Source organism: Salvelinus fontinalis, chromosome 7, assembly GCF_029448725.1.
Source record: "Salvelinus fontinalis isolate EN_2023a chromosome 7, ASM2944872v1, whole genome shotgun sequence".
NCBI lineage: Eukaryota > Metazoa > Chordata > Actinopteri > Salmoniformes > Salmonidae > Salvelinus > Salvelinus fontinalis.
The window spans coordinates 18,089,007-18,112,231 of NC_074671.1; the positions used below are offsets into that span (position 1 = coordinate 18,089,007).

Consider the following 23,225-nt stretch of genomic DNA (forward strand, 5'->3'; position numbering starts at 1 on the left):
AGCAAAGAAGGGTTTGTTACCCAGGAAAATGTGAAAGTGGCACAAGGTAAAGGACAAGGCAGTGGATCTTGTACTCTATTCTAGCCTGCCTTTACAGTAGCTGGATAATCTAATGTAGCAGGTTTGATTTAAGGGCCTAGAGTTTTCCTGTTTCTGTCTCGTGGTCAGGAAAAACTCAGGCCTATAGCCATATCTGCTGCTGTCACACCCTGATCTGTTTCACCTGTCCTTGTGATTGTCTCCACCCCCTCCAGGTGTCGCTTATTTTCCCCGGTGTATTTATCCCTGTGTTTCCTGTCTCTCTGTGCCAGTTCGTCTTGTATGTTAGTCAAGTAAACCAGCATGTTTTACAATACTCCTGCTTCTATTCTCTTTTTGCTAGTCCTCCCGGTTTTGACCCTTGCCTGTTTTTCTGGACTCCGTACCCGCCTGCCTGACCATTCTGCCTGCCCTGACCTCGAGCCTGCCTGACCATTCTGCCTGCCCTGACCTCGAGCCTGCCTGACCATTCTGCCTGCCCTGACCTCGAGCCTGCCTGACCATTCTGCCTGCCCTGACCTCGAGCCTGCCTGACCATTCTGTACCCCCTGGTTTTGACCTTTTGCCTGTCCACGACCACTCTCTTGCCTACCCTTTTGGATTGAATAATACATATCAAAGATTCAAACCATCTGCCTCCCGTGTCTGGATCTGGGTCTCGCCTTGTGTCCTTATAGTTGCATTATAGTCTCACGTGTGAGAACATCTTAAACACCAACCACCCACTGGGTACAGATGTCAATTCAACTTCAATTTTTGATTTGCATTTGGTTGAGAAAAAACTACAAAATTCCCTTACGTTGGGGACTTTTTGATTACTTTTAGAAATTCCAAACAGTTTTCCACGTTGTTTCAATGTTATCAGATTATAATTTTTTGGTTGAAATGACGTGGAAACAACGTTGATGCAGCCAGTTTTTTTCCCAGTGGGCGGTGTCTCATACAGACCTTGGAGATTATCAGTATCACATGCTCTGTCTATCCCCCCCCCCTCTTCCACCAGCTCTTTTCTTGCTTTAATTATCTATCCTTTCCTATTTAAGATTCCAATTATCACACGTAAAACCAGCCTCCCTCCCTGAGTGATGAATAGCAGACACCCCCCAGAAGACCCTACACCCCTCTCAGCACCACAAAAACCATATCAAACAGGGAGGGTGCCGTCACCACACAAATATTTAATCCACAGCTTACACTAATTAAGCAGACAGAGCACCAGGAGACACATCTCCCAACAGCAGGGGAAGGAAAGCAGGGGAAAGGGAGGACAAACACACACACACACACACACACTATAAGGATATATTAAAAACTCACCACACCACTTGACTTTCCAGTTCCTGTTGGCGTCAACACCTCTGCAGTGATACTTGCCATTTTTGGACCGGGTTTTCCTCCAGAAACGATCCTGGGGGGAAAATAATGAACACGGTCACTGACTCAAAGTAGCTATGAATATACTAATAACATGTCACTTTAAATACACATGTTGGGTCAAATGTTAGCTAGGTGAGAGAAAGAGAGAGAGCAAGCGAGACAGACAAAGACAGAGAGGGCGCGAGGGAAAGAGAGAGGGAGAGGGAGAGAGAGAGCGAGAGAGGGGGAGAGGGAAAGAGAGAGAGTTGTAGCTACCGTAGTCCAGCTGAAGATGTATCCATCCACGTTGAAGACAGGCATGATGTAGAAGTTGAGTTGGTTCATCAGTCGTCTCATCACAGAGTCATACTGGTAGGAATGCAGAGCCTACAACAACAACAGGCTAATATGAACATGACAGGTAAACTCACAATGAACCATAGGCTATATCTCTTCTTGCAACTGTTTTATTTCACCAGTTAGAATACTTTCCAGTTGGTGAATAATAAATCATGATTAATACTCTTAAGCAGTCTGTAGAAGTCTGAGGGTGGCAGAGGATCCACCAGTGATATCACACACCTGTGACTGAGCAGTACCACTGCTATAGAGGGCTACTAGAAAACCCTTATCATCATCCTCATCATCGTTCTACAGCTGCACCATCGAGAGCATCCTGACCAGTTGCATCACCGCCTGGCATGGCAACTGCTCGGCATCCGACCGTAAGGCGCTACAGAGGGTAGCGCGTACGGCCCAATACATCACTGGGGCCAAGCTTCCTGCCATCCAGGACCTATGTACATGTACTAGGCTGTGTCAGAGGAAGGCCCAAACAATTGTCTAAGACTCCAGTCAGCCAAGTCATTGACTGTTCTCTCTGCTAAAGCACAGCAAGCGATACCTGAGTGCCAAGTCCAGGTCCAAAAGACTCCTTAATAGCTTCTACCTCCAAGCCATAAGACTCCTGAACAATTCATGAAATTGACTATTTACATTGACCCCCTCCTCCCTTTGTTTTTACACTGCTGCTACTCGCTGTTTGTTATCTATGCATAGGCACATTACCCCTTCCTATATGTACAAATTACCTCGACTAACCGGTACCCTCTGTATATAGCCTCATTATTGTTATTTAATCCTATTGTTTAAAAAATATATATAATTTAACCAGGTAATTTGACTGAGAACACATTCTCATTTATAGCAACAACCTGGAGAATAGTTACAGGGGAGAGGAGGGGGATGAATGAGCCAATTGTAAGCTGGGGTTGATTAGGTGATCATGATGGTATGAGGGACAGCTTGGGAATTTAGCCAGGACACCAGGGTTAACACCCCTACTCTTACAATAAGTGCCATTGGATCTTTAGTGACCACAGAGAGTCAGGACACCTGTTTAACGTCCCATCCGAAAGACAGCACCCTACACAGGGCAGTGTCCCAAATCACTGCCCTGGGGCATTGGGATATTTCTCTGGTGCTACCAGAGGAGAAGGTGCCTCCTACTGGTCCTCCAACACCACTTCCAGCAGCATCTGGTCTCCCATCCAGGACCAATCCTGTTTAGCTTCAGAAGCAAGCCAGCAGTGGGATGCAGGGTGGTATGCTGCTGCATTGTGTTACTTTTATTACATTTTTTACTTTAGTCTATTTAGCAAATATTTTCTTCACTCTATTTCGTTGGTTACGGGCTTGTAAGTAAGCATTTCACGGCAAGGTCTACATTTGGCGCATGTGACAAATACGATTGGATTTGATTTGATCAGGAGTGTGTTAATGCCTCTTCCCCAGGCAGGTTCCAGTGGAGGATTGGAGAAAGCAGATTGTTGGTGGGGCAATACCTGCTCAGTAATCAGACTCAGCCCAAGGTTAATCTGACTTTGTAGAGAGATGGAGCTCTGCCCCCCACTGGTCAAAATTAGACATTACTATTATTGACCTAAACAGCACAGTGATCTGCTCCATTATAAAAGTTTGTTCTTGTACAAACTCTTGAAGTTTCTCAATACTGTCCTAGTACACACTCATCTGGAGTTGCATAAACCCCCCTGCTAGACATGCACACGGCTTGCTATGTTCTAACAATGTTATAGTAAAGCTCTGACATTTCAGGGTGGTTTGGGTTGATTTGCGGGGACTTAAATGTGTGTGACGCATTACTCTCCCTGCTCTCTGTCAAAATGGTTGTAATGGTTCCAAACTGAGAGAGGGTCCAGAGCAAAAGTAGAGAGATGTGTGTATGTGTGCCAGCAGCATGCCACCTTGCATCCAAATGCTGGCTTGCCTCTGAAGCTAAGCAGGGTGGGTCCTGGATGGGAGACCAGATGGTGTTGGAGGGTCAGTAGGGGACACTCTTCTCTCTGGTGTAAGGAGAACCCAGGGCAGTGAAGGGGACATTGCCCTGTGTAAGGTGCCTTCTTTCGGATGGGACGTTAAACGGGTGTCCTGTCTCTCTGTGGACATTAAAGATCCCATGGCACTTATTGTAAGAGTAGGGGTGTTAACCCTGGTGTCCTTGCTAAATTACCAACATATCCCCCTAATTGGCATATTTCACTCCTTACCTCTCCAGCTGATGTGTGGTGAGTGTTCTGGCACAGAAATGGTTTCTGTGCATCACCCAGGTGGATGCTACTTAGGAGTTAGGTTTAAGGTTAGGGTTGGGGTTAAGGCTTAGGGGAAATAAGATTTTGAATGGGGATCAATTGTTTGTCCACAAAAAGTCCACAGAAATACAGTAAGACATGGCTGTGTGTGTTCATAATAGTTCCAGTAATTATCTGAACTGCAGAGGCTATTGATAAATCATGCTGGTGGTGCTTTGATGCGACTAAACGTCTGCATTTGAGAGCAAAACGTTACACAATGTTTCACATTGTTCTAATTTTGAACAGGCAAGCCCTCTGAACTGTCTGCAACATCGTGCAGCAACATTTGACAGATGTTCACTATATTGACAAGGGAGTGTGACTGATGGTTGGCACTGTAGCTGATGCAATTAGTAGTGATTCAGAGACAGGCAGCACCAGAGACAGGCAACAGCAGAGACAGGCAGCACCAGAGACAGACAGCAGCAGAGACAGACAGCACCCGAGACAGACAGCACCCGAGACAGACAGCACCCGAGACAGACAGCACCCGAGACAGGCAGCACCAGAGACAGGCAGCACCAGAGACAGGCAGCACCAGAGACAGGCAGTACCAGAGACCGACAGCACCAGAGACCGACAGCACCAGAGAGGAAGCACCAGAGACAGACAGCACCAGAGACAGGCAGCACCAGAGACCGACAGCACCAGAGACAGGCAGCCCCAGAGACAGGCAGCACCAGAGAGGAAGCACCAGAGACAGACAGCACCAGAGACAGACAGCACCAGAGACAGGCAGCAGCAGAGACAGACAGCACCAGAGACAGACAGCACCAGAGACAGGCAGCACCAGAGACAGGCAGCACCAGAGACAGACAGCACCAGAGACAGGCAGCAGCAGAAAGGCAGGACCAAAGACAGACAGCATCAGAGACCGGCAGCACCAGAGACAGGCAGCACCAGAGACTGACAGCACCAGAGACAGACAGCACCAGAGACAGACAGCACCAGAGACAGGCAGCACCAGAGACAGGCAGCACCAGAGACCGACAGCACCAGAGACAGGCAGCACCAGAGACAGACAGCACCCGAGACAGACAGCACCCGAGACAGACAGCACCAGAGACAGGCAGCACCAGAGAGGCAGTACCAGAGACCGACAGCACCAGAGACCGACAGCACCAGAGAGGCAGCACCAGAGACCGACAGCACCAGAGACAGGCAGCACCAGAGAGGCAGCACCAGAGAGGAAGCACCAGAGACGGGCAGCACCAGAGACAGGCAGCACCAGAGACAGGCAGCACCAGAGACAGACAGCACCAGAGACAGACAGCACCAGAGACAGGCAGCAGCAGAGACCGACAGCAGCAGAGACCGACAGCACCAGAGAGGCAGCACCAGAGACAGACAGCACCAGAGACAGACAGCACCAGAGACCGGCAGCACCAGAGACAGACAGCACCAGAGACAGGCAGCAGCAGAGACCGACAGCAGCAGAGACCGACAGCACCAGAGAGGCAGCACCAGAGACAGACAGCACCAGAGACAGACAGCACCAGAGACCGGCAGCACCAGAGACTGACAGCACCAGAGACCGGCAGCAGCAGAGACAGGCAGTACCAGAGACAGGCAGCACCAGAGAGGCAGCACCAGAGAGGCAGCACCAGAGACGAGGAGAACCAGAGAGGCAGCACCAGATACAGACAGCACCAAAGACAGGCAGCACCAGAGACAGGCAGCACCAGAGACAGACAGCACCAGAGACAGGCAGCAGCAGAGACCGACAGCACCAGAGACAAACAGCACCAGAGACAGACAGCACCAGAGACAGGCAGCACCAGAGACCGACAGCACCAGAGACAGACAGCACCAGAGACAGACAGCACCAGAGACCGACAGCACCAGAGACAGACAGCACCAGAGACAGGCAGCACCAGAGACCGACAGCAGAAGGCTGCAGCTTCCCCATCTATTATTAATATAATAATAATAATATATGACAATTAGCAGATGATTTTATCCAAAGTGACTTACAGTCATCCGTGCATACATTTTTACGTATGGGTGGTCCCGGGAATCGAACCCACTATCCTGGCATTGCAAACGTCATGCTTTACCAACTGGAGGTGTTCAACAACCAAAGTGTTGCTTAGGTTATTTTAGGTTGTGAAACAGCTCACATGTGGACTTATTTGACTGCAGTGCAACACATGATTAAAGGTTAACACTGTGATTTACAATAAGAAAGTAAGAGGTGCACAACTCCAGGCCTCTAGGACCACAGTCCTGCTGGTTTCTCCTCTTGGCACTTTACTAATCAATGCATGTTGTTGTTGGGCTGGAGAGTCCACACACACCTGGCTCTCCCAGGACAAAATCAGTCTCTTATAAGAAAGCAAGGTAGAAAAACAGCAGAGCTGACAGTGCTGCCCTACAGGACTGGAGTTGTCAAGGAAGGCCAAAGGAACGTACCTCTTTGACAAACCACTGGCAGAAGGCTGGTCCAATCCACTCCCTTGCATGGACTCCACAGTCTATCCACACTGCCTTCTTATAGGACCGTGTTCTCTTTCCTAGCTGACAGGACAGGACACCAGTCAGTTAACCAACATTGTGTGTGTGTGTGTGTGTGTGTGTGTGTGTGTGTGTGTGTGTGTGTGTGTGTGTGTGTGTGTGTGTGTGTGTGTGTGTGTGTGTGTGTGTGTGTGTGTGTGTGTGTGCGTGCGTGTGGGGGGGGGGGGGGGGGGGGGTCCTACAGTACCTGAAGCACATAAAGGGGCCTGCCTTCATATGACCTCCCTATAGAGAACATGTCCACCAGGTGAGGATGGGTCCTGTTGATCTCAAACATCCAACTCTGGATCTGGGGAGAGAAACACAAAAAACAAAGAATTGAATGATGTGGTCATTCAGCCATTAGAATGAAGATAACAAGGCACCAGGCCATCCTATCAGCTCTATAACACTAGACCTACACATCACACTTTAACTCTGTGAAACAACTCATTTCATGCTAGGCAGCACGGCAATGAATCTTAGTTGTAGCTGATTCCATGGGGGAATTAGCCCGCACGCACACGCGCACACACACACACACACATACACTTATCCTGGAGTAGATCTGGCTTCACGCAGTGTGTGTGTGTGCTAATACAAAAGTTCAATTCCTTCCATGTGTCTTCACACCCACTCAATAACCCCCTCTAACACACTATACAGATGCTTAATCTAACAGTCCTGGATGACGGAGGTGATGGAGATGTATTTCCAACTCTCTGGAATGGTATGTACATTACAGCCCTGCTACACAGAGATTGTACAGATGGTGAATGTAAATGGATGTTTCCTGTGTTTGTGTGTGTGTCTCTTAGCCCTGTGTGTCTCCTGTGTGTGAGGATAGGTTTAAAGCTGTGTAATGATAATGATAGGTTGCTGTAGTCTTGCTGACAGGCTCCCTGGTTCCCCCTATCTCACATTGGAATGCATGCAGACTGTGGCACTGAGGCGTACAGATTCAAGATTCAGGGGGCCAGAGGCAAATGCACACATCTCAAAGACTCCTAGTTGCACTGTACTGAACTGAAAAGTGTGTGTGTGTGTGTGACTGTGTTAGTGTGTGTACAAATCTAAACAGTGTGTTATCGTGTGAGCAATGGAGTAAATGAGAGTGTGTGTGTGTGTCCCACCTACCTCATCCAGAGAGTGGTACACCTCATAGTCATATTGGGATTCAGACCTCTTCTTGCGGGAAGAGCGATATCCAGTCTGCTTTTCAATTTCCTTCTGAAGGTTAGATATGAACACCCTGTAGAGAGAGAGTGAGAGATAGAGAGAGATAGGGAGAGAGAGAGAGAGAGAGAGAGAGAGGCAGAGAGAGAGAGAGAGAGAGAGAGAGAGAGAGAGAGAGAGAGATAGGGAGAGAGAGAGAGAGAGAGGCAGAGAGAGAGAGAGAGAGAGAGAGAGAGAGAGAGAGAGAGAGAGAGAGAGAGAGAGAGAGAGAGAGGCAGAGAGAGACTAGTGTGAGTCTTATGGGTACATTGTTTTATGGGAAACATCATTTTTCCTGAAAAGTCCTTTCTTGTCTTGGTATTTCTATGAGCTAAAATACAGAGAAACGATTGAAACAAAAATAAAAATACCTTGGTGTTTCAGCTTTGGATAACTGCAAGTACAAGAAGCTTTGGGGGTGTGATTTTAGTATAGATGAGTTTCCTTCTATCATCAGTTTGCTTATTCAAGTGAGAGAAAAATGCAGAGAGAGCAGAGACGTTGGCCTTGTGTGGAGAGACAGCTTTTAGACAGTGCTATTGTGTGTGAGCGTAAGAGCTCAGCAACCCTCTGGAAGTAAATGAACCACTGCTGTCCATGAAGAGAAAATGTGTTCTATTTGATGAGTCACATTCTTCTGTCACTTATTTGGTAAACTATTCTCATAGTACCAGAGAAGGTTACATCTGTCTTTGCCATTTTTTCAGAGAACTTTCTTTCTCTTCAAAAATGAGTACGTTTTGAAGATTATTGTCATACACTAGCTTAGCTCACATTAATGAGAAAACTGTGGACAGAAATTGAAGTGGTTGAAAGCGGGACATTTTAGGAATCACTACACACAATTGTATTTCCCCAGCTACGATTTGATATTTTATTCCCCTCTCATATGAACCCATCACTCATAGCTTTTCTCCTCTAAAACAGACTGTTTCTCAGACTGCAAATATGGAAACCCATCAACTCACCAGCCTCCCCGGCCCAGACAATATAAAATAATATAGATCTGAACAGTCAAAGGAAGGAGAGAGAGAAAGAGAGAGACACAGAGACAGAGAGAAAGAGAAGGAGAGTGAGACAGACAGACAGACAGACAGACAGACAGACAGACAGACAGACAGACAGACAGACAGACAGACAGACAGACAGACAGACAGACAGACAGACAGACAGAGAGAGAGAGAGAGAGAGAGAGAGAGAGAGAGAGAGAGAGAGAGAGAGAGAGAGAGAGAGAGAGAGAGAGAGAGAGAGAGAGAGAGCAGTAGAAAAAAGTAGAAAATCTTCCCTGAGGATAGGGATGAAAATGATAAACTCTATCATTTTAATGTTGTTTGTGATGATTGATGGGAAGAAAATATGAAATGGGGAGCGGTGAGTCGGGGGGTAGAGTCTCTAAGCCCTTACTTAAAATCTATGTGTTCCTTCTGGAGGCATGCACGAAGCCCTCGCGTGTTGTTCCGTCTCACATGCACGTCCACGGTGGCGTTGTATCGGATCAGAGAGGCACTGTTGGGCTGCCACAGGTCCACCTGTGAGGCAGAGAGAGAGTTAGTTATAGTGGAATGAACATGGACACATGCCTATAAACACAGACATGGCAAGACACTCACCACCCAAACAACCTTGCTTCCCTTGATGAACCCACAGTTCTGAACAGAACTATATTGGCCCATCCCCTGAACAAATGACTTTAGCTTCCTCCTGCTAATAAACCCAGGGCTTCTGGGGAGATGGACAATAGCACAGCTTTAACATTCAAGGCTGTTCTCCACAACACACTGTGACCTGGAGTCTAGATCAATCTTATGGCTGAAGGCTTGATTGGTCTGTCCAGCAGGTCAATATTGCTCTCCAAGTAAAGTTTGAGGGAATGTTGATGACTACACACACAGACACAGACACACACACACACATGAACATGCGCACGCACGCACACACACACACACACATGCGCACACCCACCCACACACACACACACCACAAGTCCCTATTACAGTTTTTTACAATCACTTTGGCACAAATTTCAGAACCTTGATGTCATTTATCAAAACTCTAGACACAAAACTCGCAACCGATGGTCAAAATGCACATTTTTCTAAACTCGAACACTTTTTCCAATTGCTTTGAAACAATACACATAAAGCTAAGATAATTTGTTCATTGAACTAAAATCACCTGTTCAAAATGGCACAACTTAACATCAAAGAATTACCATTTCAAAATGCAATTCACACATTACATCTGAGATGACTGTCTATCCACTTCATTTCAATGATCTGATAGAACTACGCAAAATGATGAGCAACTGTTGCATTACACTTACAGTTTTTGTCAATTGCTAACATGCATTGGTCAAAACTGAAGTCACACTGTCAAAACTCTTCTCACAGTCAGCGAAACAGAAGTGTATGTGGACCAAACTGTGAATAATATTTCAGTGCTTTCACACAAAATGCTTTTAATGACCACATTCTCCGAAATCCATGAACTCTTTTCTCATTCATACTCCACCACCTGCAAAACTATATACAGTTGAAGTCGGAAGTTTACATACACCTTAGCCAAATACATTTAAATTCAGTTTTTAACAATTCCTAAAATTTTATCTTAGTAAAAATTCCCTGTCTTAGGTCAGTTAGGATCACCACGTTATTTTAAGAATGTGAAATGTCCGAATAATAGTAGAGAGAATTATTTATTTCAGCTTTTATTTATTTCATCACATTCCCAGTGGGTCAGAAGTTTACATACACTCAATTAGTATTTGGTAGCATTGCATTTAAAATGTTTAACTTGGGTCAAACTTTTCAGGTAGCCTTCCACAAGCATCCCACAATAAGTTGGGTGAATTTTGGCCCATTGCTCCTGACAGAGCTGGTGTAACTGAGTCAGGTTTGTAGGCCTCCTTGCTCACACATGCTTTTTCAGTTCTGCCCACAAATGTTCTATAGGATTGAGGTCAGGGCTTTGTGATGGCCACTCCAATACCTTGACTTGTTGTCCTTAAGCCATTTTGCTACAACTTTGGAAGTATCCTTGGGGTCATTGTCTATTTGAATTTTCCAAGCTGTTTAAAGGCAGAGTCAACTTAGTGTATGTAAACTTCTGACCCACTGGAATTGTGATACAGTGAATTGTAAGTGAAATAATCTGTCTGTAAACAATTGTTGGAAAAATGACTTGCGTCATGCACAAAGTAGATGTCCTAACCGACTTGCCAAAACTATAGTTTGTTAACAAGAAATTTGAGGAGTGGTTGACTCCAACCTAAGTGTATGTAAACTTCCGACTTCAACTGTATACTCAGCAAAAAAGAAATGTCCTCTCACTGTCAACTGTGTTTGTTTTCAGCAAACTTCAAATGTGTAAATATTTGTATGAACATAACAAGATCCAACAACTGAGACATAAACTGAACAAGTTATACAGACATGTGACTCACATAAATGGAATAATTTGTCCCTGAACAAAGGGGGGATCAAATTTTAAAGTACAGTCAGTATCTGGTGTGGCCACCAGCTGCATTAAGTACTGCAGTGCATCTCCTCCTCATGGACTGCACCAGATTTGCCAGTTATTGCTGTGAGATGTTACCCCACTCTTCCACCAAGGCACCTGCAAGTTCCCAGACATTTCTGGCGGGAATGGCCCTAGCTCTCACCCTCCGATCCAACAGGTCCCAGATGTGCTCAATGGGATTGAGATCCGGGCTCTTCGCTGGCCATGGCAGAACACTGACATTCCTATCTTGCAGGAAATCACGCACAGAACGAGCAGTATGGCTGGGGGCATTGTCATGCTGGAGGGTCATGTCAGGATGAGCCTGCAGAAAGGGTACCACAAGAGGGAGAAGGATGTCTTCCCTGTAACGCACAGTGTTGAGATTGCCTGCAATGACAACAAGCTCAATCCGATGATGCTGTGACACACCGCCCCAGACCATGATGGACCCTCCACCTCCAAATTTATCCCACTCCAGAGTACAGGCTTCGGTGTAACGCTCATTCCTTCGACGATAAACACAAATCCGACCATCACCCCTGGTCAGACAAAACCATGACTCGTCAGTGAAGAGCACTTTTTGCCAGTCCTGTCTGGTCCAGAGATGGAGGGTTTGTGCCCATAGGCAACATTGTTCCAGGTGATGTCTGGTGAGGACCTGCCTTACAACAGGCCTACAAGCCCTCAGTCCAGCCTCTCTCAGCCTATTGCGGACAGTCTGAGCACTGATGGAGGGATTGTGCGTTCCTGGTGTAACTCGGGCAGTTGTTGTTGCTATCCTGCACCTGTTCCGCAGGTGTGATGTTCGGATGTACCGATCCTGTGCAGGTGTTGAAAAACGTAGTCTGCCACTGCGAGGATGATCAGCTGTCCGTCCTGTCTCCCTGTAGCGCTGTCTTAGGTGTCTCACAGTACGGACATTACAATTTATTGCCCTGGCCACATCTGCAGTCCTCATGCCTCCTTGCAGCATGACTACGGCACGTTCACGCAGATGAGCAGGGACCCTGGGCATCTTTCTTTTGGTGTTTTTCAGAGTCAGTGGAAAGGCCTCTTTAGTGTCCTAAGTTTTCATAACTCTGACCTTAATTGCCTACCGTATGTAAGCTGTTAGTGTTTTAACAACCATTCCACAGGTGCATGTTCATTAATTGTTTATGGTTCATTGAACAAGCAAGGGAAACAGTGTTTAAACCCTTCACCCATGAAGATCTGTGAAGTTATTTGGATTTTTACGAATTATCTTTGAAAGACAGGGTCCTGAAAAAGGGACTTTTCTTTTTTTGCTGAGTTTATTTGCAGCACATGTTTTAAAATGCTAACACACTGTTTCCAAACGGTTAAAAACACATTCAAAACAGAACGATGGCAAATGTTGTGCATTTCTCATCTGAGCAAAATATTTTATAATTCCAAAAACAGCTGAATTTCAGCTGAAAGCCAAGTGTCCTGTTTTTAGTCTTGTTACCAACCTGACAAAAGAGAACGGCTTCGGGAATGATTTATTTTGGAAAGATGGATCAAGGAAGATAGGTTGGTGGGGAAAGAAGAGTGGCAGGGAGAATGTGTGGAGGACAAAGGAGAGGAAGACCAAGAGCGGTGGTCTCTGACAAGATTAGGGCCACAATTATTCACCATGTTGTAAACCATGGTCTCTCTTTGAGAGGCCAGTTTAAGGGTGCAACCAAATCTGCAGCGTTCAACAGTTGCATCAATAGTATGAATTTTCCGGCAAAACAACAGGTGAGATGTGCATCCTTCAATAATAATTGAACTACATATTACAGTACAATACAGTATGTTCACATTTTTACAGGTACTGACATTTTGAAATATATTGATTGTTTTGTGTTTTTCAGTTGAATCCAAAGGTTGCCTCCCACAGGAGGGAGAGGCAGAATATGATCAGATGCTGTTACGTGTGCTCCCTCTCCGGCCTCTAGGTCACCAGGCTGCTCATTAGGGCGCACAGCTGTCACCAGCGGTACGTGCATAATGCAACTCACCTGGACTTCATCACCTCCTTGATTACCTGCCCTTTATATCCTGTTGGGGATGGGGGCGCTGTTTAGACTATTTATGCTAATTGGGTAATTTTTGAAACGGCTTCCCACAAAATCCTTGATCGTACAATATGCATATTATTATTATCATTGGATAGAAAACAGTCTATAGTTTCTATAGGAGTTGAAATGTTGTCTCTAAGTGGAACAGAGCCCATTCTACAGCAATTTCCCTGACATGGAGTCAGATTTCAGAAATTTTGGCCACTGTTCTGGAGTCAGTTAAAAGGGCACTGTTTTTGCTATGACTATACGGACACTGCTTACGTCTTCCCCTGGATGCCTTTACGTGATGACGATTCCAATGGGGTCGATTGCGCGTTCACAGGCCCTATAAATTAAAAAACCCTGTAGCTAGCAAGTCTTTCCTTGGTGCGTAACGCGCGTGCTGGACACCGACCCGCTCCTGTTCCAAGCGTTAGTTTAGCCTGTTATATTTCTCCGGTCATCTTTTCACTCGTTATAGGAGTTAAAAACATCATAAGGTAGTTAATTTAAAGCGTTTTATAGCAATTTATATCCGTTTAGTGCGATTTTGGGACATTTATTTTTGAAACGATGTGAATAGCCGGGCACGCTTTTCAGTTCATCCCGAACGCAGTTGGCATTTCCACATGGCAAGAGGACAGCTTTCCACCAAAAGACGATTTCTCCCAAGAAAGGATCCTTTGCCCAAGATACTGATGGAAGAACAGCTCAAGGTAGGACATTTTTATTATGATAAATCGTGTTTCTGTCGAAACATTTTAGTGGCTTAGGACGCCATGTTTTTTGACGTAGCTTCGCTTGGCGCAAACTGTATTGAAAAGTAAGGATAAATTAAAAAATGTAATTCCGCAATTGTATTAAGAATTAAATTGTCTATCAATCCCTGTCCACCCTATATTTTTTAGTCACGTTTATGAGTATTTATGTATAAGAGTAGATCACTGTCTAAGCGGCGCAAGGACATTTTCTGACCAGCTTGTCTACATTTCACATTGTCTAACCATGATTTTGGTGGCTAAATATAAACATTTGCGATCAAACTCTATATGGATTGTGTAATATGATGTTACAGGAGTGTCATCGGAAGAATTCTGAGAAGGTTAGTGAAAAAATTAATATCTTTTGGCGATGTTGACTTTTATCGCTCACTTTGGCTAGAATCAATGCTGGGCTGCTATGTGCTATGTGCTATGCTAATATAACGATTTATTGTGTTTTCGCTGTAAGACACTTAGAAAATCTGAAATATTGTCTGTATTCACAGGATCTGTGTCTTTCGATTCGTGTATGCTGTGTATTTTTACGAAATGTTTGATGATTAGTAAGTAGGTAAACACGTTGCTCTAAGTAGTTTTTCTATTCCATTTGTGACGGTGGGTGCAATTGTAACCTATGCCATCTACCTGAAATATGCACTTTTTTCTAACAAAACCTATCCCATACCATAAATATGTTATCAGACTGTCATCTAATGAGTTTTTTTGTTGGTTAGGGGCTATAAATATCTTAGTTTAGCCGAATTGGTGATGGCTACTGGTGTTGGTGGACAAATAAAAGATGGTGGATTATGCTAATGTATTTTTAGGTAATAGATGTACATCTTTACATATTGTGTCTTCCCTGTAAAACATTTTAAAAATCGGACATGTTGACTGGATTCACAAGATCTGTGTCTTTCATTAGCTGTATTGGACTTTAATGTGTGAAAGTTAAATATTTAAAAAAAATATTTTTTTTGAATTTCGCGGCACTGGTTTTTCAGTGGGGGGGGGGGGGGTGTGCCGCTAGCGCCACGCTGATCCTAGACAGGATATGTCACTCCCTTTGGTTTCTTCCCCAGTCGTCATTGTTGATGTTTCATGTCGGTATGCTGTTTGTGTTTCTTGTTTTGTTCATTTATTAAATGTATTCACTCTCTGAATCTGCTTCTCGACTCAGCGTACATCGTTACAGATGCGCAGGAAATTGCCATTGTTGACATGGTAATTAGCAACAAAGCAATAAAACTGCGGGAAATTCAGGACAGAGTGATGGCAGACAATATCACTTTTGGGAATGTGAATACAGTCAGCACAATGACAATTACCAGAGTCCTAGAGAATCATAAAATACGGATGAAGCAGTTGTACCCTTTGAGAGAAACGATGAACGTGTGAAAGAACACCGGTATCAATATGTCCAGGTAAGATGTCTGTTCAATAACCAAACAGGGCACATAAACAGCTGTGCATAATGTAAAGTGCTGTGGATTTACTGTATTTTAGAGTAATGGAGACAAAAGCCAGGCAAACTGCACATGCATTCACCTTTGTGGATGAAGCTGGATTCAACCTGGTAAAAACACACAGCAGGGCAAGAAATATGATTGGACAGAGAGTAACCGTGGATGTCCCAGGCCAGAGAGGAGCTAACATCACGTGTCCAGCACTGTGCAATGATGGTTTGCTGTTACACAAACCACTCATTGGCCCCTACAATACAGAAGCTCTTTTCTGGATGACCTGCGTAATCAACTTGTGCCAGCAGAGGAGAGCGGGGCAAGTAAACTCCCCTACTTTCATTGTTGTGTGGGATAATGTGGCATTCCACTGCTCTGCTGCAGTCACAGACTGGTTTGCTGCACATCCCAGGATGCCAGTACTATTCCTGCCTCCGTCCTCCCCCTTCCTAAACCCCATAGAGGAGTCTGTCTCTGCGTGGAGGTGGAAGGTTAATGACCACCATCCACATGACCAGATGTCCTTACTGGATGCCATGAATGCAGGGTGAGGAGACACTTCTCCTGAAGACTGACAGGGTGTGGAGACACTTCTCCTGAAGACTGCCAGGGTTGGATTAAAGACATTCCAGAAGATACTTTCCAAGATGCATCACCAGAGAAGACATAAGATGTGATGTTGATGAGAACTTGCAGGAGAACTAGAACCCTCACAGTACAGTATAAGTGATTATGCTATACAAGTTTTTTGTTGTAATTATTATTGCAGCCCTGACATTTCAGGAATTAGTTTTTTGTTTCAACTTTTAATTTTTCACATGTAAGTTACTATATGCAAAGATATAGAAAAAAATAAAGGCTATTGAAGCAAATTGCTGCATTTGATTAATTCTTGTTACATATACTTTAGTACAGTCAATAAAGTGAAAAGGTGTCATAGTCTATAATGAAATACTGATTTATGTGAAAAATCATTCAAATTTCAAAGAAGTTCATTTATGTAATGCTCCATGTTAGTGTTTTTTAGGTCAGTGTGTTATGAGTGCCAATGCTTGCTTTGAGTGAGAATTGTTGCCAGTGTAATGATTGAACAAGCTAATTTGGAGACATGTATGAAGTGTTTTGGTGGTTTGAGTGAGTTTTGGAGGTGAGATTAACTGTTTGGTCAAGATGCATGTTGGTAATGCAGACTGAAGAGTTTTGAAAAAGTGGCTTCAGTATTGACCGATGCTTGTTAGCAATTGAAAAAAAAATGGAAACGGACAAACAATATTCCATGTTTAAATCATGAAAGTTTCAGGATAACGAGATCCATTGACACCAATTACCGTGGAAACATGAACCAATTGGACTACATTATCTATGGATGTAATATTTCATCATTCTTTCAGACACTTTCTATTGTCCCATGTTTTAAGATGTGACATTACTGTACACACTTTATTAGGTACACCTATCTAGTACTGGGGAGGACCTCCTTTTGCCTCCAACAACCTGAATTATTCACGGGTCTGTACGTTAAGAGATGCGCTTCTGCACACCACTGTTTTAAACGGCTGTTATTTGAGCATATATGGCCTTTCTGTTAGCTTGAATGAGTCTGGACATTCTCCTCTGACCTCTCTTATTAACAAGGGGTTTTTGCCCACAGAAGTGCCACTCACTGAATATGTTTTGTTTATCGCACCATTCTCTGTAAACTCTAAAGACTGTAGTGTGTAAAAATCCCAGGAGGGCAGCTGTTTCTGAGATGCTGGAACCACCATGAGTGGCACCAACAATCATACCACAATCAAAATTGCTTAGATTACGCATCTTGCCCGTTCTAATGTTTGGTCGAACAACAACTAAAGCTCTCTACTCTACATACGGAGTTGCAGGCAGCCACATGATTCGCTGTTCGAAGGAGCAGGCTATTTGCGTTAACATGCAGGTGTACCTAATAAAGTGGCAGGTGAGTATGTATGCTGGCCCTTGTAATTGCTTTTCCAATACTGCCAACTCGTTCGTGATGGTATCCACCTACAACAACATAGCGATAACATGGAGCCGGCAGGTGATCCACGTCACAATAGAGCAGTGGGAGGAGGAAGACGTGGTGGTCAAAGGAATGGCAGGGGACAAGTACCCCTTCTGAGAGGGAATGTGGTAGAGGACAAGGCCACGGACCAAGACAGCGGCAGCAACAGCAAAGAGTGTCCAATGAAAGCCGAGCAATAGCTGTAGACCATGTCGTAAATCATGGCATGACAATGACTGAGGCAGCTACAATGATTCAACCAAACCTCAGAAGATCAACCGCAGCCTCAATCATCAGAACTTTCCGCAATGAGAACCGGTAAGTCTTCAGCATGCACTAAACATTAGGCTACTCTCAATTGTCAAATGACTGTATACTGCATGCCAATGTGTGCCACAGAGTAGGTGATGTGACTAAATGTATTCTTATTGTAATTTTCCCTGCAGAGTTGAGACTAGGCCAAAAAGGGGAGGCAGAGGCAAAATTCTGACTGACCAACAAGTGGACTGTGGTCAATTTGGTTCGGGCCAGAAATTATATTCGCCTTACAGAAATTTGGCAGCACATCTTGGGCAATGACGACATGTGTGGAATGTGGAAGCCATAAATTTGCCGACTATTGTACGCATGCTGAAAAGGCACCAGGTGTCTCTAAAACAGCTATACCGTGTGCCTTTTGACAGAAATGCAGACAGTCAAGCAACTGAGGACTGAGTATGTTCAGGTATGTTCAGTTTCAAGATACCTGTTGTGAAAAATCCCCCAAAATGCTACATTGTAATCAGTAATTCTCTATCCAAAATGTATTTTTAGAGGGTGATGGAGCTGGATGGTGACGAAAACCAGCAACAATTTCCTCTTGATGAGGCAGGCTTCAACCTGGCTAAGAAAAGGAGGAGAGGTTGGAGTTTCATTGGCCAGCGGGCAACCATCCAAGTACCTGGACAATGTGGGGCCAATATCACCATGTGTGCGGCTATATCAGAAGATGGTTTGGTGGGACACAGACCTCGTATTGGATCGTATGCTGCTCTCCTTGTAAGCTTCCTTGATGAGCTAAATCAGGTCTGTAGAGCTGATGGCGTGACCTATGTCATTGTGTGGGATAATGTCAGGTTCCACCATGCTCAAATGTTGCAAGCATGGTTTCAGGCCCATCCACAATTTACCACCCTGTACTTACTCCATACTCTTCTTTCCTTAACCCGATTGAGGAATTTTTCACCACATGGAGGTGAAAGGTATATGATAGGCGCCCTCACAAACAAGCCACCCTTCTCCAGGCCATGGATGACGCATGCAATTACATCACGGCAGACCAGTGTCAGGCCTGGATTCGCCATGCCCGAAGATTCTTCCCAAGATGTTTGGCTAATGAAAACATCCATTGTGATGTGGATGAGAACCTGTGGCCAAATCCACAAGACAGTGTTGATGGAAATATAGAAGTACAGTAATCAATCCTTTGTTTTGCTTTTTACAGTAAGCCAGGTGAGGAACACTGCAGATGACGTTTTACTGTAGTTTTTTTCTTTTTTGCTTTGATTCAAAGAAACCTATTGTGATTTTACTGTATGTCATCAATACATTTCATATTTTGTTCAATGATTCCACTGTGTCTGTATTCTCTCTACTAGTCCTTTTACAGTGATGTATTTACGTGTAGTACCATAATGAAACATGTATCACATATTTTGTACTACAATATTTAATGATTGTACGAACAACTACACAGTTAAACTATCGGTATCTTGTGTGTGGGTGATCTAAAGTAATGTTCCTATGGTATTTCATGATAAATTAAGTATGTGAACCAATGTTTCTGCAAGTGCAAGGGTTTCTTTAAAGATATGAATGCACAATGCAATGTTTTGAACATTGGACAGCCTGTGTTACAAGTGATGACCATTGTGAGTTGTGTCTAGGAAAATGACCACAAGGTTCTGAAATCAGTGCCAAAGTGATTGTAAAAAAACTGTAACAGCCCAGTCAAGCCATTCCCTCTGCCTCCAACATCCCACACCCTGCTGTTTGTCCCCAGGTTAGCAGCAAAGCCTTCTTTCAGCTCCTGCCAACAGATAGCACTGCTGGCTGGAGCTGGTATACGCCATCCTTTAGCCAGCTATTAGCAGCCAAATAAACACATATGTCGACCTTGGACCAGCCATTGATGCTCTCCTTAACCAAGGTTTTATGTAAAGAAAATACCAGCCTTGCTCTAAAATTAAACTTTTTTTGGGAGCATGATTCAGCGATTCAGTTATTTGCTGTGACGGGAACTGAGCATCTCATAGTGCCAGCTGGCTCTGGTTTCAGCACAGGAGTAGAATCCTACAGACTGGTACAAACCCCTATTAACAGACTGATTAGTTTAATGGTTAACAGAAAGCCATGCACCCGCTTTGAAGTAAACGGTATAGAATGGCATGTTGTCCTCAGCTTTTCTCTGCTACTCTCAGCCAACAAAAATGGGTAGGGTCAAAGGCCTCATTTCCAAGTGGCTAAGAGCACCATTGTTACAGTAAATGTTTCCACATCTCTTTGTTGGTCTCACAAATCAAACAGCACTTGCCCAGGTATCACTCGTGTATCACTATCAGAGAACATGGTTCACTCTTAATGAGGCCCTTGTAGGACCCAAGTTACGGTTTCCTGTAATTGTTTACAGAAAAGGCTCTTATAGAAGCATTCCTTGGCTTCATTGGGAAATATAATTCCCGTTGATTAGATCCTTTATGATTTGATTGTTTACACAATTTTATTTGTGGTTATAGGACACCTTTAAATTGAGGGAGTTGTGTTATGGTTCATGGCAATGATGGCATGGAGTTAAGGAAGCTACTGGGCCTACAGTAGAGATTAGTTCAGTCCTGAGACATACTGTAGACATGTCGGCCTCAACACAAGGCAACTAAGGTAAAATTCTATTGGAGAATTTGTGCTTCAGGAGAAGCTAGACAGATCTATCATAAGACATAGCACTCCGTTGTCTCAGTATCAACAATTCAAAGGGCAAATCACTAAAGGAAACATCTTTCCACTAGTATCTGAATGATGGCACAAACACATTTGGAGTCCAACCATTCTGTCTCTCTGTGGACTGGCACCCGTAGATGTGAATCAACAATTGAATGTATGTGACACTCCTCTCTCTATTTGACCCCAGTCTCTACCTGAAGGTTAAAAGTGTGACTTTGGCATGAGGTCGTCACGGCGGAGCGCGGCTAAACTAATGAAAACACATCTCAGCAGCAGCTGTCCAAACAGTAGCCACCATCTCCAGGCTCTCCTGGTCCACTGGCCCTCCTTAGACAAAGACTCAGGCCAGACCAAGACCAACATGTGGGAACCACCAAATGATGTCCGGTTATTTAGCCATCTGTACAATAAATCACTACTTTTTGTGTCAATTTACTTTCCCCCCTCTCTGTCCCTCATTCCCTCTCTGAGTTAGTCTTTCTGGTTGTCGGAACAGTTCAGCCCAACCCTGAACCCTAATAGACTTGGCCAAGGATAACTATAACAGCCCAAACACTTCCCAACAGAACCCAAACAGTCAGACATACAGTATCTCAGACACTACCAAATAGCCATATCAGTGATATACTACCCAATACAGGCCAAAACAACTAAAGACAGCCCAACACTGGCAAACACTGTTCAACATATTCCACCACTGCTCAAAACATGCTACACAAAAAGTGGGACAGCTCTATCTAATGTGAATTCATCCATTCAACACAGTTTTCATATATTAACCTTGGCCACCCAGGCAGGTTCCACCTCATTTTCATATTCCACTAATAACATCAGTTCTTCTGCTGGGAGTTTATCTTCAAGGGAAGGAAAGTGCAGGGAGGTTGTCGTTTTTCCTGGCATTGTTGTGTAATTGTTCCCAAATGGGATTGGGAATGTCACAGGCCACAGGAAACTCCTTCTCGCTTTGTCCGAGGAGCCTGCAGGTTTTTCCAACGGCAACGGTCCATGAACCAGATATCTCTCTTACTTGCATGAACTGCATCATCTGCCTCTCTGTAAAATGTGTCAGAAGAAGAATGTCTAGTACACTGACTACAGTATGATTACTGTGGTTCTCTATTGATGGTAAACAGTGAACGTTTTATCATGGCCTATTGTCCCTTCCTGGTGAAGCTACAGTATTGATTTCTCTCAGCTGTCAAATGGAGACTCAATCTAAACATCCCTCCCCATTATGTAAATATAAAAATACTTCATCTCTCCCTCACACTCTCAGACTGCAGAGCTCATTGAAGTAGAACAGGGGCCTCTTCTTCTCTCATAGAAACAGACATGGTCTGACGGTGGACATCTCCCTCTCCCAGTCTCCCTGTCTCAGTAAAGATGTTCTATCAAGAGAGATAGAGAGAGAGAAACAGCTCAATCTGCATAACACTGTTGTTCTGACAGAGTAATCTCCCTCGTCTCGTAACTCAAGTTGACACGTTGACTACAGGAAATATGATCATCAGCACAGTGTCATAATCATCAGAGATGATGAGTGGACTAATTACTCTGTGTGTGTCTGTGTGTGCGTGTGTGTGTGTGCGTGTGTGTGTGTGTGTCTGTGTCTGTGTGTGTGTGTGTGTGTGTGTGTGTGTGTGTGTGTGTGTGTGTGTGTGTGTGTGTGTGTGTGTGTGTGTGTGTGTGTGTGTGTCTGTGTGTGTGTGTGTGTGTGTGTGTGTGTGTGTGTGTGTGTGTGTGTGTGTGTGTGTGTGTGTGTGTGTGTGTGTGTGTGTTTTTGTGTGAAGAACGAGAGAGGGTGAGACTATTAAAGACAGGACATCATTACCTTGATGTTTCCCAGGAGTTTCTTGAGCTCCTGAACCTCCCCCTCGTTGCTGGGAGTTATCCTGAAGACTTGATCACTGAAGAAGCAGAGGGAAGGAGTTAAGTAACATTTATGCTTTTCTTTTCTATTTGCTGAAGGGAGTACTGGCCATTGTACATTATTACTAGTATACTGTATAACTACAACAGTTTCTTATTTCTTATTTTGTATAACAGACTAAAAACACCTGCAAATCAGCAACCAATTTATTTGCATTTTGAAAATCTATTCCAAACTATTCCCATGCATAATACAGAGATATGTGTGAACGTATACAAACGTAAGCAAGATTTTAATTTATTATGTTTTAGCCAAACAATATATCTGTTTGGGCTTCTTGCGGTCAATCTGCACTTGACAAATAATTTGTAATTATGTTCAAGCCACCTACCAATCCCCTTACGAAAAATGTATCCACCACTACAAAAAAATGACAATTAATTATAATCCACATAATAATTCACATTTCCTGTTACTGCAGGATTTATTTTCTGTTGTAGGATATGGCTCAAATGAAGATCCTATACCTTTACTAACTACCTTGTAGGATCTACCTATCTATCTATACTATGTCTGGAAGTAGACATAATCTGTCCCCTATACTAACCACAGTCAGGATTAAATTGAGCAAGATTTAAAATGACTAAAAGCACATCACTCTATGACATTTCTCAGCCATACAGTAGTCAGAGTTAATGCAGTCTCCCTTTTGTACATGACTGGAGAATGACACTTAATTGTGAGAGATGATTCAGCAGGGTTAAGGGAAGGGCTGGGTCCTGTTTTAGTGTGACGGAAGGGATGGATGACAGGGTTAAACCAGTGTTGAACA

At 44.1% G+C, this 23,225-nt stretch overlaps 1 protein-coding gene across 1 annotated transcript in view; it reads right to left on the minus strand.

Annotated features, from left to right (window-relative positions):
• Nucleotides 1-23,225, minus strand: part of LOC129859138 (carboxypeptidase A6-like) — a 47,358-nt gene that overhangs the window by 7,146 nt on the left and 16,987 nt on the right. The window contains exons 2-8 of the mRNA XM_055928530.1: nucleotides 22,355-22,430; nucleotides 9,159-9,283; nucleotides 7,677-7,791; nucleotides 6,748-6,849; nucleotides 6,459-6,563; nucleotides 1,672-1,782; nucleotides 1,357-1,447 (exon numbers count right to left, since the gene is read on the minus strand). Coding sequence (XP_055784505.1) covers nucleotides 1,357-1,447; nucleotides 1,672-1,782; nucleotides 6,459-6,563; nucleotides 6,748-6,849; nucleotides 7,677-7,791; nucleotides 9,159-9,283; nucleotides 22,355-22,430 — 725 coding nt within the window. The remainder of the gene's footprint in view (nucleotides 1-1,356; nucleotides 1,448-1,671; nucleotides 1,783-6,458; nucleotides 6,564-6,747; nucleotides 6,850-7,676; nucleotides 7,792-9,158; nucleotides 9,284-22,354; nucleotides 22,431-23,225) is intronic.